At 42.4% G+C, this 16,993-nt stretch overlaps 1 protein-coding gene across 1 annotated transcript in view; it reads left to right on the plus strand.

Moving 5' to 3' along the window:
• Positions 1-15,767, plus strand: part of AKR1D1 (aldo-keto reductase family 1 member D1) — a 35,912-nt gene extending 20,145 nt beyond the window's left edge. The window contains exons 3-9 of the mRNA XM_068400729.1: positions 1,508-1,624; positions 6,096-6,173; positions 8,382-8,504; positions 10,265-10,374; positions 10,840-11,005; positions 11,797-11,879; positions 15,595-15,767. Coding sequence (XP_068256830.1) covers positions 1,508-1,624; positions 6,096-6,173; positions 8,382-8,504; positions 10,265-10,374; positions 10,840-11,005; positions 11,797-11,879; positions 15,595-15,637 — 720 coding nt within the window. The 3' untranslated portion in view covers positions 15,638-15,767. The remainder of the gene's footprint in view (positions 1-1,507; positions 1,625-6,095; positions 6,174-8,381; positions 8,505-10,264; positions 10,375-10,839; positions 11,006-11,796; positions 11,880-15,594) is intronic.
• The last annotated feature ends 1,226 nt before the right edge of the window (positions 15,768-16,993 follow it).

Raw genomic sequence — 16,993 nt, forward strand, 5'->3', positions numbered from 1 at the left:
AGATTGGCAAATGCTTAACAAACATCCTGACCAAAGGCTTTCAGGAAATCCAGCTGAACAGCTTAGAACTCTGAGAGCAGGACCTTAGTCCCTTTACTGTAGTACACCTCAGCCTGTGTAACCACCGTCTTAGTGATCATAAACTCTTCACACCTTGCAACATACAGCTGGGGAAGGCCTACTATAAATTTCCAGGTGCCAACCCCTGCTTTGGTGTGTCAGCTTAGGACAGGTCCATGTGCGTTGCTCTCAGTACAACTGAGCTTCAAGATAATTTGTCCTTTCCTCTGCTGGCAGAATTGAGCAGATTATTATTTTCCCAGGGAATAACTATCTGGTTTAAAAAAACCAAATATCTAAAATACTTTAAAATTTACCCAGGCTAAGTCCTTTGACACCAACAATCACTATCTTCTCCTGAAAATCACAATTCAAGTGATTTTATTTCTCAAGAATGGATTCATTCTATACCTTGGCATGCTGTGACTGCCAGCTTTGGTGGCAGAACTGGCTAGACAATGACCATACCAACAAACAGCAGGTTTTTCCAGCCAATAAAGGTGTCAAAAACCTCAACATGACTCCATGTGACAGTTTTGTGCATTAAAAAAAGAAGATAAAGTAGCCCAGCTTATTGTGTGCAGGCAACTGGCACTTTAAACCTTCTATTGTGTGTTAATTCTGGTTTTTGTCAATTTTCACTGCAGCAATCAGTTTACAAAGAGCTCTTGGTTACTAATTACCATGCTATGGTTTTATTCTTACAAGAGATTTGCATCAGCAGAGTTCAGTTAGAGATAGTACTGAAAGCTAATCAACTAAGTACACTCCATAGCAACCTCAGGGCATAACCCCACAAGGAAGCAGTTGTGATTAAAGAGGTTGGAAAGGCTGTGCTTTAACTAGTCACACCTGCATTACAGTAACTAAACAATAATACATCTTTCAGTGAGGACTGGGGAGTAAATTAAAACTTCCCTAGATCAGGCAGTCACCCAGGCTCCATGACTACACGAGAAAACCAAAAGATTCTCTTTGTGCCGGGTGCTTGGCTGTTCAAGAGCTAACTCACATGATCCAAGCTTCTGCCTTTGAGCGTAAAACTGACCACAGATTTCTTGTGGGAACAAAGTTTTCCAGTGAAAGCATATGCTTGGAAAGCTCAGAAAACAAAAAGGAATCTGCCTAAGTTCATTGAGCAAGAGTTTGTAACATACTCAACTCAGAAGAACCTGTGTTGTAATGAACAAATATGGCTTTACTGGGTGAGCACTGAGACAGTCCTGAGCAAGGATTCTTGTCTTAACCTCTACATCTGCTGCTGGTAGAGGACAGGATAAGGCCCCTCACCTTTGTCTTTCTGTGATGTAGACCACAATGTCCTTGCAGTGTGTATAATGGGCTCTGTCAGAAGGACAAAAGTGTGGGGGTGGGGGTGGGGTGTCAGCTGGAAGATGCTCACTGTTCCTCCTGGCACCCAAAAAAGAGCCTGTGCTTGCCTCCTCAGCTGTGGAATACCTGCCACCCCCCAGAGCTTGTGCGCCCCACACTGGAGAAGACCCTGAAGATCCTGCAGCTGGACTATGTTGACCTCTACATTATTGAGCTGCCAATGGCTTTCAAGGTAAAAGCAAAAATTGCCCCAAAAAAGCGCATAATTGTATTGAACCAAGGTCTCCATCTAGCATCTTCCTTGTTGCTTCCAGTCCATGTTGAAAATATCACTTAAGCCAGATAATGTTTGATATATACTGCATGCATACATTTCTGTGCACTACCCACACAAAGAGAGGCTTATAGGTAGTGTGAGAACAGTTACTGACAGCTGTTGCATGGGGTCTTTCCACTGAAGGACAGGGCTCCTAACTGGGGCTGAACAGTTCCTGTGCTGAAGAATTACTATAGTTGAAGCAGCACATGTGTCTTAGTCCTCTCTGAGCCATGAGGAGGTAGTCACTGCAGGAAAGTAGTTATACAAAGCAGCAAAAGGCTAGGGGCAAAGTTTGGAGGGAGGGAGGGAGAGAAAGGGGAAAAAGCCACCAAGTTGATTTCCTTACTCTGTCCCAAAAAACGAATAGTCTCAGTAGTATTAGAGCCACTGGGCAAATCATGGTTATGATCTTAATCTTCTTAACTCCAGTGTTCCTCTTGGACAGCTTCAATAGACCACAGTTGATCCCAAACATGGGTTGTCCATCTCTCACTCTCAAATGTCTACAAGCTTAAAGCCTGATATTCCTTCATACTGATGGCTCTGGGCAATTTGTAGTCAAAACCTTTGAATGCAAGGAGCTCACATCAGAGTTGCGTGCCTTCCTTGCAAAGAGCTCTTGCAAGTCCCCAGACTTTCTGGTTTCGCAGCCATTTGTACCTTGCTTTACAATTTTCCTCTGCAAGTACATGATATAAAGGCAAATAAAATAATAATGAAATTAGAAAAATGAGATTCAAAACCTATTTAAGTGGTTTTGAACTAATTAAATCCTTTTTCTTAGAGAGAATAGGGTCAGGCAATTAGCTGGCTAATTGTTTCTGTGGGATGTTTGAGCTCTAAACTGGCCTCTTTTTGCAAGGAAGGTAGTTCTCTGATTTTTAAAATGATATTTTACTACGAAATCCAAACTGCCAGAAACATCAGATAAGAAGCAATTTACCAGTGAAGCCATCACCTTGGACCTGCAGTTCCTTTTTCCCCAAGAAAGCAATATCCCATTAATACCTGTATAGGAGTAATTGGACTGAGATATTGAAACTTTATTTATACGGACCCACATATGGAATCTTTTTGCATATATTTTTTAAAAATTCCCACCACTTGCAATTTCCTGTTTCCCTTTGCTTGTGTTTGTATTCTTTAGTAGTTCATTCTCCCACGTAGTGAAGGTCATTGTCTCACAATATAAAGATATAGACAGCTGGCTTTAAAGTAATGTACATCTGACTCCCTGAGGCTGTATCAAAAATCTGAGTTGTTAAAGGAGTAGCAGTATTAGAGAGCCCCCCGTGAGAGGAGAGAAAAAAAAAAAAAAGAATTTGCTTTCTGCCTGAAAAATATACATTTTTCTGTGCCAAATAAAAAAAAAAAACCACAAACCACCCTTTTGCAATGGTGACAGGTTTTCTTTCTTTGCTCCCTCTCTTACAAATACTTCCATCCCACATGCGATGCTCGCCTTTGGTGAGGAGGGCGCAGGTGTAACGCTAACAAACTCCTACTCTACACTAGCCTGCAAATGTCGGTGCTTTCCTGTCTCCTCAAAAGCCTTCTAGCAAAAGCAGTCTCTGCTTGAAACCAATGAAGAACTTGAGACAAAACTTACAGTCCTAGTCTGAAACCAGTAAGAAACATGCCCCTGCAGAGCCCAGCAGTACAATCTGTTACAGGGGCTTTTAGGCAGAGTAAGAAATCTGTTTTCAGAGAGCACCACTCAGAGGAGGAAAGCCCCACCACGCCAGCACTTTTGGGTGGACCAAGAATGGCTGACATCTGGGGTGACATTATTCACTGACCTACCAACAGTAGCCTGTACCTCCCTGTATTTTTCCCTCACACAGATTCCCCATTCAGGACTTTTGTCCTTCCTCCCTTTAGCCCAGCAGTGGTGCTCAGCCCCCCTACCCTAGCAAGGCAGATGACCAGCAGGAACAGGTCTCCATCTCGCCACCACCTGCCCTCTGCCTGGGGAGCTCATACTCACTGGCAGGTTTTCTAGGGGGCTCTGCTCAGATCAGTAAGCAGGTACCTGTGTACTAAATGATCTCCAAATCTCTCCAAACTAAATTATTCTGTGATCTAGCAGGAAAGCAGATATTTTAGACTTACATTGAACAAGTCTCATCCAAGTATCTTCTTGTCATTTTAAGAGAAAAATCTAAACAGACTAATGGCCTGACTATCTGACTTCCTATTGCCTGCTGTTTATGCAATAGGCATTCACAAGTTGTTAAAATTGCTCTCTCTCGAAATCTCTCTTGTCAAAGACCATTTTGTGAAAGTGATAGAATGTGCAGATCTGTCTTCCAGCATCTGTGTTGGTGAGGAAATTATTATAATGGGAGCAGGGCTTTTTCTCTCAGTGGTTACCAACTGCCATGTTTAAATATGCAAGTAAGTTGTCTGGTAGCTTTTTGAGTGCCTCCAGACTTTGAACATGACATGATAAAATGTGACCCCTGCATAGTGGCAGTGACTGTAAAGTGTTGTCCCACTTATTTCAGTGCTCAAAGGGCAGCACAGTAGGAAGCCACCTTATGTTTAGTCTAAGGTGCGTGGCTATCTCCAAGAGAACTGCAAGAGAAGACAACAGCGTTTGTGGGAATGACTGGTGCGGCATAGTCCATGAGAACCCAAAGCAGAGAAAAGTGACCACCTTCTGAAAGACCCATTCAAAGACCCAGTAACCACCATCCTGTCACCATCAAAACACTGCCTTTCTCTCAGTACTTTATCCCTCTTTATCCAGCTGCAGATAATTCTTCCATTCAGGAACTCACTTGCATAAAGACATAGCTTGGCAGAGAAAGTATTGCCTGGAGACTATTGAGCAGAGACAACTGTACTTCAGCGCCTTGTGCACTTCCCTGGAGGGAGGAGAAAGGATTGATCCTTGTGGAAATCCACAATAGCTAGCACCACTTATCTCAGTCAAGATAAGTTAATCTTCAAGTGCCATTCATCCTGACTTTGCTTTTCAGAACACAAGTGATAGAAATAGAGGAAAATGGGGGGATGATAAATTAGCTAATGTAGTTGCTGTCTATTGACTGCTATAAAAAAGCAATGTTGAACAGAAGTTAATGAATTAGAAGTGAAACAGAGTAAAAAAGGTCTTGAATTCAGACTCATCCCCTGAATAAAAAGTCATCCAACTGCTATGCGTTAAGCTTGCAGTCCTTGGAGAGTCTGCTGGGATATCATGGGGATGAATGGTTTGTTCCAAAATACCAGGGGGTGGTTTTGTAAATAGGGCTTCTCCACCTCAAGTTATGATGGCAAACTGTTTGACTTCTAATAGAAAAATGTACCAAACAGCCACCTGCCTCCTTCTAGTCAAGACTTTTTTTTTCAGCAAGACACAGCAACAAAGGCAACAAGTTGTCTTTGTGGAATTCATTGAGGAAAACCAGCACAATTGGAGGAGACAGGCTTATGCCTGTAACCTAGACCTTGGCCTCTGAAATCTGAGGCTGTGTTTTCCTTAGGCTCACTTTTCCCATGAAATGCCTTGAATTTGAACCTCTTAACTGAATTGGGAGGCACCAGTTACTCATCATATTAGTCACAGCTGCATGTTCCCAAGGAGTTACCATGTCAACATCTTGTACCCAGGCCTTTGAAATGTAGCAGTTTCCAGTCAGATCAAATGTCAAACATCATGAAAGGGTTTTTATGAAAAAAAGTGAAACTGCGATCAGACAAAAGGGAGGGGTGTTAATGCATTGCCTGCAATAGCAGTGAAATGATCAGCAAATAAGAGAAAGCTGTGCTCATGAGATAGCAGCTCATAACTCATCTCTGAAATCTTGTTTATGGGGTACAGAGATAGGAAGAAAGAGTTCCTAGTGCCCAAAGAATTGTGGATAATGCACTTAAGAGGTTCACGACCTGTAATATAGCTACACACGTAGCCTTTTACTACTAGTAAGTAGCTCTTGGAAATGGTCCCTCCAACTGTTAGGAGCTGGACTGAGCTGGTACTCTTCTCAGGTGCCTAGGACACAAGCAGGATCAGGGGAAGGGCTGGGAAGAAAGAAGGAAAGAAGTGGAAGAGAATACAGGTTGGTACTCTAACCCAGCCATTTGGAAAGAAAGTAGTCCTTTGGATGGCATAATGTAAAGGTCAAAAGTTTATTGAAAACCAAGGCCATCCGGGAACTCCTGAGTGTGCACTCATGTGACAGTTCAGAAGTGTATCAAAGGAGGATCTAGCAGTGGAGGATGTGGTAAGCCCAGCATGAATGACCTGTTGAACTTCGGGTGTTTCAGAAAGGTTTTTTTGTTTGCTAGTAGAAACTGAGTCTGCAGAAAAAAAAATCTTTGCTCTAAGGAGGGAAAATTTTTCTTTAAAGCACCAAAGTGTGGTTTTACTTTTCAGCCTGGAGATGCAATCTACCCAAGAGATGAAAATGGAAAAATTATCTACCATGAGACAGACTTATGTGCCACTTGGGAGGTAAGCAAACACAACATCCATCCATATACGCTTTAAAAACACAGATTCTCATTCTCAGTTTTACTTGTGGTCTTCATAAACAGAGCTGAGGCATATTGACAGGGCAAATGGATCACATTCTACCAGGTCCACGGATAGATTTTACTTCTCTAAGGATGTTGCTTCTTGCCATCACTTAATTATTTTTATAACAAAATAAAACATTGTTGCAATATCTGACATCCACATTCCTTCTTTCAGAGTGCACTCTACATTTACTAGTTGAGGTATCTGTAAGTTTTTACCACTCTCACCTCTTTATCAGGTCTTTACAGCAGGAGGAAGTTGGAGCCCCAAGTAGTGACTGGGTCCTCCTCAAAAACAGGAAGCTTTTCACCTTCAATAAAAAACAGATTTTGCCCTAAAACTCACCATTAAAAAAAAAAAAAAACCAAACCAAAAAAGTACCAACAACAAAAAAAAACAAACCCCTTGCCATCAGAACAAGTTCACTCACTTATTAATTATCAGATGAGAACACAAGGTTTTTCTGCTAAGAAAACTTGGAGGGAAGTAGCATTTTCTCAAAAGGTTGCATCCTATATTTGTTTGTGATAGACTCTAGTCCTATAGCCAGATATCTCCTTAAGCCTACTGCCAATTGGCTTCAGGATCTCAGGTGAGGCAGAAAGTGAGATTAGCAAATCTTCTCACATTCCTGCCTTTTGAAGCCTTGGACACTCTTTAATTCATGGCCAGGTCTGCTGCAAAAGCATTGCTAATTGAGTCCAGTTCACACTGAGAGAGAGAACATGGGCTACTACACACTCCACTTCAGCTTGCACTGTCCAGAGCTGGATAGTCGTGTCCCAATTTAGCACTCAAGGTACAGCAGATAAAGACAGAAAATGGGTGAAATTCTGAGTGAAAGTTCAGAGTGGGAGAGGGCCCGGGGAAGGCTTGGGCTTTCCCCTGGAAGCTGAGCCATCCAGGCTGGGTCTCAGGGGGAATAGGGACTTCCACATTAGCTGTTTATGTTACCCTTGTCTTTGGCTGATGCAGTTCATTCCTGTCTTTCACAGGCTAGTTGCTCAAATGTTGAAAGCAACAGCTGTCGGAACACTTATGTTTTTATCTTCAAGCTGGCACTCATTGTAAAGGATATATTGTAGCAGGTCACTCTCTTCAGCTAATAAGCTGAGAGAAAAATAGGTGGTGGTGAGTCCCTATGAGTAATATCATCAATCTAAATAAAACTGGCTAAACTCAACCCAGATAATTTCACTCTCTCAGTATGGTGCTAGCAGGCAAAAATGTCTCCAGGTGACTATATTTGCCGACTTGTCACTGAGTGATACAAAGCATATGAGGCCAACTAGAGGTCACCAAATAAGTGGTGCCTCTTACCTCCCCGCTTTCAGCTCCTGTGAGACAGAAAGGAATAACAAAACCGACAGGAGGGGCATCCAGCTCCATGGTGGTGTCTGCTCTGCCTCAAACAGTCACTGAATCATTTGTGTGCAGAGTTTCTGGGAGTAAAGGGGAAGACCACAGGAAAGGACCCTCTTTTCCTTTAACAACCCAGCAGATGAAGCTAATGAAGACCAGGGCATGTATTCCTACCCAGTGTTCATAAAGCTTTCTCAGCTATTAAGATTTGTCTGAAGTGCAGAATATCTAGAATTCCTCTCTCTCCCTTTTTTTTTTTTCTCGTTTATACTACCAAATCTTTCTGTGCTGGTTTTGTAAGCATGCCTTGGCAGATATTTAGGGGATTTCACTGGATAAAGACTTCATATGAAAAGCTGTTGTACAATCAAATGGAATAAATTGACTTATCAGGAAAGCAATCTGTTTTGTTCACTCTCCCTTCTTCAGCTTTGAGGCAGTGCTAAAGCAGCATAAAGTAAGCAATACTCTTTGAAAGCAGACGTCTGGCACTTAAGTATCTGTATCTCAAATTAATCTTTCTGCTCTCCAGACAAATTCTACCCTCACAGGACGTTTAAAACATTAGGGTTTGGTCTGGAAAACAGGTCTACACAGGAATGGAGTTTAGAATAGCAGGACAGCACCAGCCCTCATGCTCGTAGAGCTGTCAGTTCCGCTGCAGCAAAGGGTTTTTTCTGCATTCTCAAAAATGGACTATCTTCCACCTATCTCTAAAATGCATGCTCCAAGGAATCAAGCCAACATTTAGGACTCCACCAGTCTTTGTTTTCTTTGCAGGCTATGGAAGCGTGTAAAGATGCAGGCTTAGCAAAGTCCATTGGAGTATCCAATTTCAACCGCAGGCAGCTGGAGATGATCCTGAACAAGCCAGGACTTAAGTACAAACCTGTGAGCAACCAGGTATGACTGCAAGCCAAGAGCAGTACCTGCCATGGTGCCACTGCCCTGTATGGAACACAGAGGCAACACGTGGCCTAAGTCGCCACGTGCAGAAAGATGACGTATGCTTTGCCACAGATGCTGCCCTCCACACTGTCATGCTTCCATTTCTAGCTTGAAAATATTACTCATCCTATCTAGGCTAAAGATAAATATTTGAAGGTGCTGGAACGATTGCTCTCCTCAGTTCCTGCTCCAGGACTATAAAACTGTTGCCTCTGTGCCAAGCTCCATAACAAGGTTGAATGCTGAGTCAATGCAGATCTTAAATCTCTGCCAGGTACCTTACTTCAAGTCCAAAAAATTCCCAAGGCAAACCATTCAGAGCTAACCAGTCCTCAATGAAGCCATGTCTACCTCAGCTGACACCAAACAAAAACAACCCTAAGTATCAGGGATCCTGAGTCACTCTAAGCTTCCCAAGTTTAAAAGCTGTTAGAAGTAACTCCTAAATGTCCTGTACTTGGTCTCTTGTGCATTTCCTATAAGACATCAGTAAGAGTTTGAGAAAAACCTAAATTAAAGAGGAGACCTCATTAAGCAACTGACTTGAGCTGAACAAGCCCACGAACACGATAAGCATGTCTGAGTTAAATTACAGTAGCGGAGCTCAGAGAAGGCAGTAAGTGGCAGTGACCCATCTGAATGCCCAATACCTTTGACTCTGGCATTTGGCAGGTCACTGCATTTCCTAGAAATCGCTGGGAAACTCTTCTGACTCATCTGGCACAAACAAATATCCACGTTAGCAGTATCAGAGAAGAGACCAGACACCAACTGGGACCAACTTCCCACCCTCAGCGCACAGCCTGGAGGGCTGAGATTTGCACGGGGCAGGGCAGGGAGGCTGACTATAGCCTTCATTTCTGTCTTTGGCCTGCAGGGAAAGGCAGCCTGTAAGAGGAGGAAATTCCAGCACCCTTCACTGGTATTAACATGTCCAGTGGGTGCAAAAAGCAACTGCTGTTTCTGGCGTGCCCCTAAGGCTGCACTGAGCATTGCTGCTGCTTCCTGGGGTCGAGGAAAACCAGGCAAAAGATTAAGCCCAGCTTAGGGCAGCTAGCCAGTAAGCACAGATGTGCTAGGTAGCTTCAGACTGCCTGCAAACAGTGGTTGCTCTGTCTCCTTGTAGACAGCCCTTTCCCAGAGACTGAGAACACAGCCAGAAAATCCCTGCCTGTAAGGGAATGATGCACAGTATTTCCAATGTGGGAGGGCACAGTTTGTAACACGGCCATAACCATTATGGAGATGTCTTACCTTTTACATGTCCCCCCCTCACCTTTCTATCTGGGACAGCTTATGCCAACACTTGCCCTAAAAACAACATCAGATTAGTCATCCTGAATGCAAGAGGCAGAAAAACAAAGGTCTGACCCACGTGAGATGGGTTGCCTTCTCAGTCTACTTTTCTAGTGAGCTTCCCTCACCTTCATCCCCCCACTTATTGTCACCTTTCCACTGGGGGCCAATAAAAATTCCCTGCAGCCAAATTATAATCACAGATGTTGATCTGCTGTCCACCAAAAAAAATTAAAAATCTATGATGCAGCCATGTACAATTAGAACGGTAACCACAGACTGAGTTTCCCTATTCCTTAACTTAAATGTATCATTTCCTGAAAACATCATCCAGTCCATAGCTCTCACAAATATTGGGATATCATCGGCTTCTGCATCTGGTCCTGTTATTAATCATTCTCTCTATGCTACTCTTGTAGGTCGAATGCCATCCCTATTTCACCCAACCCAAACTCTTAGAATTTTGCAGACAACATGACATTGTTATTGTTGGATACAGCCCACTGGGAACCTCAAGGGATGAAACATGGTGAGTTTCCATGTTACTCTCTAATAGCAGGGTCACTATCCAGTAAAACGATAATAGTTCTCCATTGCTGGGTCTCCATTGCTAGTTTTGAACTTCAGTGTCTAAATATTACTGTTGTGAATGTAAACTTGCAATGCTCCTGCTGCATGCTGTCAATAAAAAAATGCCAGGTGTCTGTATAGGAGGTTGCGTTAGGTCTCCTCTAACAGAAAGCAAGTGTCTGTAACTGGGAATGTTGAGGCTTAGGTGAGGAAGTAGAAACTAAGTCAACATTAGGACATCACATAGGAAATTGCCTTTGACAGCCCAGCAACCTAAATGCTAAAGCTTTTCTCCCGTCTTCCACACTACTTGTCAAAAAGGTTCAGTATTCTGTCCACAAACAAGTAGATGCCTCCATGTTCTGACATTAAAGATAAGGTGGGTTTTTTGTTTTCTTTTTTCCCCCCCTCAATTTTCTTCCAGGGTAAATGTGTCCTCCCCTCCTTTACTGAAGGATGCTGTCCTGAATGCCATTGGCAAAAAGTACAACAAGACAGCTGCACAGGTTGCTTTGCGTTTCGGCATCCAGCGAGGGGTGGTGGTCATCCCAAAAAGCTTCAATCCACAACGCATCAGAGAGAATTTCCAGGTAAATTTGTACTCCAGTGGTGCATGGATGAATCCACTTACATTGGCTTAGCCCCTATAGAAGGTGATTTTCCCATTTCTTTCTGTAGACATAAGGCTTGACCAATGTCAATCTTTGCCATATTTGATGCTTTTTGTCCCCATCACTTAATGGTACCATGATATGACAATAATAGAGCAGAGTAGAGAAGAAAATTTGATGTCTTTTAACCCTCAGGAGTAGCTAAAGTTCCAGCTGGTCGTGTATTCCAGAGCACCAGTTGCTGCAGTGAGCAGCATAAGCAAGATGAAGTAATTCGGTAGGTCGGCAGCCCAAGGTTGCTGGCTGAAGGCATTTGGGAATGACCACCTTGTTCTGCCCAGTCTTCAGGTGTGGGGCAGCTCTGTTAAGGAAGGGTTTTTGTATACAGATGTGCCAGAAAAGCTCATAACCACACCACCAGAAAGCATCTGGCTGGACCACCACACCCAAATATGACAAAGCATTTGTTCCTGTGTCCCTTGCAGCACTCAGTACCCACATTGCTCACCACTTTCCTTGACAATGTATTGCTTCCAAAGCTGGTGGCCTAGTATTTGCCAGACTACCTTTCTCTTCTTGCAAGAGAGTGTAAGCAAATGTGACTGGAATTATTCGTGTCCTCAAGACTTTCCTATAAAAGCAATCAAGTATGGATTTGTGGAGGAGATAGCAGGGAGGAGGAGGGGACACTGGACTTCTGAAATCTGGAACATATGAACATTGATTGTGTTGAGAAATGCTAACTTATTTCTAACATCTCCTTCCATTAGATCTTTGACTTCTCTCTCACTGAGGAGGAGATGAAAGAAATTGAAGCCCTGAACAAAAACGTTCGTTATGTGGAACTGTTAATGTAAGTCCAGGAGGAATCCTAGATCCTCACAGAACATTCTTGTCTTTTCACAGGATTTAAAAAAAAAAAAAAAAAAATCACTTCTTTTTAACATTTATTTTTGTATAAACAACCTTATTTTAAGGTAAGGTTAAATATGGGAGGTGTTTAATGCAGCCTGAATATTCTCCTGGACCCGTTGCAAAAATAAGTGTGCAATACTTGCTTACAGCTCAGATGTCAAAAGCATACAGTCACTTTCTACTAGGTATCTGGCCATTCCATCTCTGCTCCATTTCCTTGAATCCTTTCTGCTATATGTTGTAATGACAGTCTCAGACACTCACAAGGTGTAGTATTGCCCCTGTCTAGCACTGCAGATATCAGAGCTGAAATTCAAATAGGAGCACTTTCTTGTCTTTCCCCTCCTTCCCACCTTCACTTCCAGTGCTCAGCAAACCATGTTGCTGCTCGAGTACAATGGCTTATGGATTGTAAACCTAGTGTTTCCAGAGGCAACTTGTCCTAACTTGTCATGTGGAAGGCTAAGAATTAAAAGCACTGCCACATGAAACCACGGGGCTAATTTAGGGAGAGCTCTGCTCCTTCTCACTTAATACTTTGATCAGAACATCCAAATTTGCCTATCCAACTTCCTCATAAAAGAGGATGTAGCTTAGTGACCACAAGTGGTCAGAAACTTTGTTTTGGCCTTTCTTCTGGTGCTGTCTTCTCCATCAATCTCCCTCTCTTGCTGTCATGTTGAGTTGTACCTTCACGTATGGAAAGCGGAAAACCATGCAGCTTGTTAGACTGCTAGACCGCTTCCTAATTATCTCTTCTGAGAGCTAACAATGCTTGATCTCTCGCTGCTTGGGATCTAAAGCTTACCATTCAATGTAGTTTTACTTCACCTGAAGGCTGCATTATTCCAGAAGGCTCAGACTGACCCAACATCTCCTCTTCCGGAGAATGAAGCCATTTGTTTTTCCTTCAGCTCAAGAGCATCTACGGTTTATGGCCAAACTTTACACTTTCCCCTTTTCAGGACACTCAATGTGTAGCCAAATGCTAGAGATTAATTTCCATGCATTTTTCTTGTTACCTTGAATTATCTGTGTCTTGCGAAACTGTAGTGTGCTCAAGCACGAAAAATAGTGAAAAGCAGGATAGCAGCATCAGTAGCACTCTGAAATACTGACTATTGCTGAAAAGATTGGGGGGATGTTGCAAAGGAACAAATAAACCACTTACTGTACTGCATAAATACGATAGGAAATATGAGCTAAGTTAAAAGCGTCATAATGGAGTTAATCTTTCACATTTAAGCTCAGCCAGGTGCTCTGAAGTTTTAGTTTCTTAAAACTTAAAAAAGCCTTCCATCAATTAGCAATACATAGTTCCAGAAGGCTTCTCACAAATGGCCTAGCAGATAATTATGTGTGTTTTGGTATTTGAAATTGTTTGGTTTTTTTCATAGGTAAGTTGAGCTATAACATCATTTAAACTTTTACTGAGTATATACACAAAACATAGCCTTGGTGCAAATGCCAGAGCCTTTTCCAGAAGCAAAGTTAAAGGATGCAAATGCCCACAGGAGAACTTTAAGCCACCAATCCAAAAACTAAATGCTTTGCTTTATTAGACTAAATTTGGTCATAGGAGGCCACTGAGGACAAGGAAAACAGAATGCATAGGATGGATATTGCCAGATCTATTTTTCATAGGAGTGCCATGTTTGGGGAAAATGCTTAAATACACTCGGACCTCAACTGTGAAAAATGCCTTCTCGGAAAAGTTCTGTTGCCATGTAAGGAGCAGCTAAACATGCATCTGCCTACTATGTGTTTTCACACTGAAGTGTCTGGAATTGACACTGCAACAGATGAGTTACCAGCCTAAAGAGATTTCCTATTTCATCCAGCAATATGTATCTGAAAAAGTCAAACCATCGAACAGAAAGACTTCTGGTTAGTCAACTTTGTGCAAAACTTTTGACTGCTGTGATGCAAATGCCAGCAGGAATGGAAAAATCCAGCTTTCCTCTGGCTCTTCCAGTTATCAGCTACCATGGGTACTGTGTGCAAATCCATTGTTCTCATAGTGTAAGTAAACCCATAAGAACAGGGTATTGCAATCAGTGGAATGACTTAGCAAGTTAAGCATCTGAGCAGAAAATTGAGGTTTTGTAAAAATATGAGTGCTCCAGGAAATCTCAGTCTGAAATGGTTTCTTCTCCCCTTGGAGAAATCTAGAAGTATTGTGCTGGGCAAGTTTTACATTAATCTGCCTGCTTCATTTATCTTGTGCTTCCAGTCCCTGCTATGGATATTCCTCCTTACCAGTTATTACAAGCTGCATTGATTCCTCTGAGTGAATCATTTTCACTCGAAGGACTCAGACCTTTGAACACGTGAGATCTGATTAGCAAGCATGCTCCATAGAGGGAAAGTAGAAAATATGACACTGGCAACTCAGACATTGTGTAAATTATACTGAAACCAAACAAGCCAAAGTGTTGTGGCTTGGTTTTTTTTGAACCAACTCAATCTGTTAATGTGCAAACACTTCAGCTTGGCTGAACATTGGAATGAAATGTTTTGGCACAACCAATTCAAAATGTTTGATGCCTTCCAATTAGTTAACTTCAATATTGTGAAATGTATCCTTTCCAAACTGGAACGATTCACAAGTGGGATAAATGCCAGTATTTGTTGTGCTCTGCTGTAAGGCAAGGCAGCCAGCTGCCATGGTACACCTGAGAATGTTCTTCAGAAATTTGATTTTGCTAATGGAAAGTGTTTGTCAAGCCAAGGCTTGTGGTTTAGCATCATCTTCTCAAACAAACAAACAAGAAAACCCACAACAAAAAACAACTACCTCTCTCTCAAGTCTGCCAATAATGGGCAAACACAGTGTTATTTTTTCACCTGCAGTTGACCCTGGGAATTTTCTTCTTGCTTTTTTTGCCAGGATGCACGATCCTGGATCATGCATCTTCCCTGAACACGCATTTTTAAGATGAAGCCTGAAGCATCTCCATCTTTGGTAGTAAGCAGCCATGAACATCCCTTTCTTCCCTGAACTAGGTCACCCCAAAGCTTCTTTGTAAATTCTCTGCTACTGGTGCTGTTAACCTGGCAGAGAATTTACAGCTAGGCTGAGCTAGAGGACAGCCAGACCTAGTCTGGATATGGCAGCCACTTGGAGAAAGCACCATACCAGACCCAGACCTGTTTATGCCAGCTCTAAGTGCATAAGCCAAAGTAGTACAGTCTGGTGACTCCACCTCTCCTTCAAATATAGCCCTTATTTCTGAGGGTCTTTCTAGACATCTGAACAAAGAACTCTTCCCCTTCCACAATGCACACATAGTGAAGCCATCCCCCTTCCCTACAACACTTCTACTAATCTGAGTTAAATCCACAAATATAGTGACAATAGCTGACATCCAAACTCTTGTTGTTTTTTCTCATCTGTCCTTAAGGTATGCAGTCTGTAGGCCTGAAAAATAGTCTTTCACTGTCCTCTCCTTAATGCACAGTTTTGCTTCTAACTCTGCAGGGAAGATTATTCAGAGCAGACAGCTTCTGAATAAGCAGGAGCGCCTTCCATGAAGGCCACCTGTATATTGCAAGGAAGAGAAGAGGTTTGCTAGGCACAGAACACCTGCATCAGTGATGTGATATCCTGCTTCACCCAAGAAGCTCACTTGTTCAATCTGACCTATCCACAGGTGGCGTGACCATCCAGAATATCCCTTCAGCGATGAATACTGAAAACAAGGTGTGTCCGGGCAGGTTCCTAACTCAGTGCTGTTAGGCTTCGCTGAAAAAGACCCAACGTTTGGTGCTTTGACTTCACGGGAGACTGTTGAAATCAGCATTAAAAACATGACATTTACTTCCTCTTGTCTTGTCAGTCTCTTATTGCTACTGAAGAGCAAATCTATTTAACCTATTGAATCTGTTTTTTGCTTAGGAGGCTTTAACTTTGAGCATTGAAGCTTCAAAACTGACAGGAGATAAAATTGAAGATTTCTCTTGAAAACAGGCTCACTAGTTGAAGCCAAATAACTTTCACTCAATGGCACATTCTTCACTGAATTTGAAACAAGAAGTTCTGCTTCAGTAGATGTGAAGCAGTATCATTTTGTTTCACAGCTCAAGTGAGAGAAAGTTAGGATTGGGGAATGAATTGGATTTGAGATACATACATGCACATATGTATATTAATATATAGACAGATATAGATATATTCCCTGTTTCATGCAGTGAAGCCTGTTTCACTCTGACCAGAGTATCCTTCAGCTGCATACATGAGCTGCATTCTGTAGGTATACCCCAGCTGGCTCCACATGCAACTGGGTTAAGCCCTAAAGCACTATGAGCATGTTCATATCCCTTCCCACCTCAGCTGAGGACCTCAGTGAAACACAGGAGAGCGTATGACTCTATTGCATCTATATTTGAACTTTTATGTGAGAATGGTATTGCATAGCATTGTATGTGCAACCTGGAGCCATCCTGGAGCTAGCACTACTGAGGGCCTCATCTCATGAGATTAAAAATCCCTTGAACTTCTTTCCTGCTTCACAAACTGATATTCACACAAGAAAATTTCTGTTCAGTTTGAAATTCTTACAGTCTTTTGTAAAAACTCCTGACCAAGACAATACTAAATTAGGAAGCTAATTTTAAAGGAGGATAAAGTTGTATTTTGTTAAATACCACTTTCTACCTTGTTTTGAGGCTGCAGAACACTGGCAGGTCCAAGAAAGGGTAGGAATTAGACAGAAGCAGCGAGGCTGAAACCTGGACATTTCCTTCAATCTGTCCTCAGCTCTCTGAAACACGGGGGCAGAAGCATGGACACCAGAGTAAGGAAGACTGACTCCTCCAGCATTAATTTCTCTTTCAGACCACTTATTTGCTCAACAAGCTTCGCAGCCTATAGGTGCTTCAGCCTATACCCACATCTACAGAAGGCTACTTTGCCTTCCTCCTGTGCCTAAGCACTCCAGTTTCCTGCCACAGAGGGGGTACACTAGAGAGGTACTGGAGAAGAAATAAAACCATGCACAGAGATAGTGCTTCATGTACTAAAATGTGCATACTGCCATTGGAAAATGGGTC

The sequence above is a fragment of the Nyctibius grandis genome, chromosome 5 (genome assembly GCF_013368605.1).
Source record: "Nyctibius grandis isolate bNycGra1 chromosome 5, bNycGra1.pri, whole genome shotgun sequence".
In the NCBI taxonomy this organism is placed as follows: domain Eukaryota; kingdom Metazoa; phylum Chordata; class Aves; order Nyctibiiformes; family Nyctibiidae; genus Nyctibius; species Nyctibius grandis.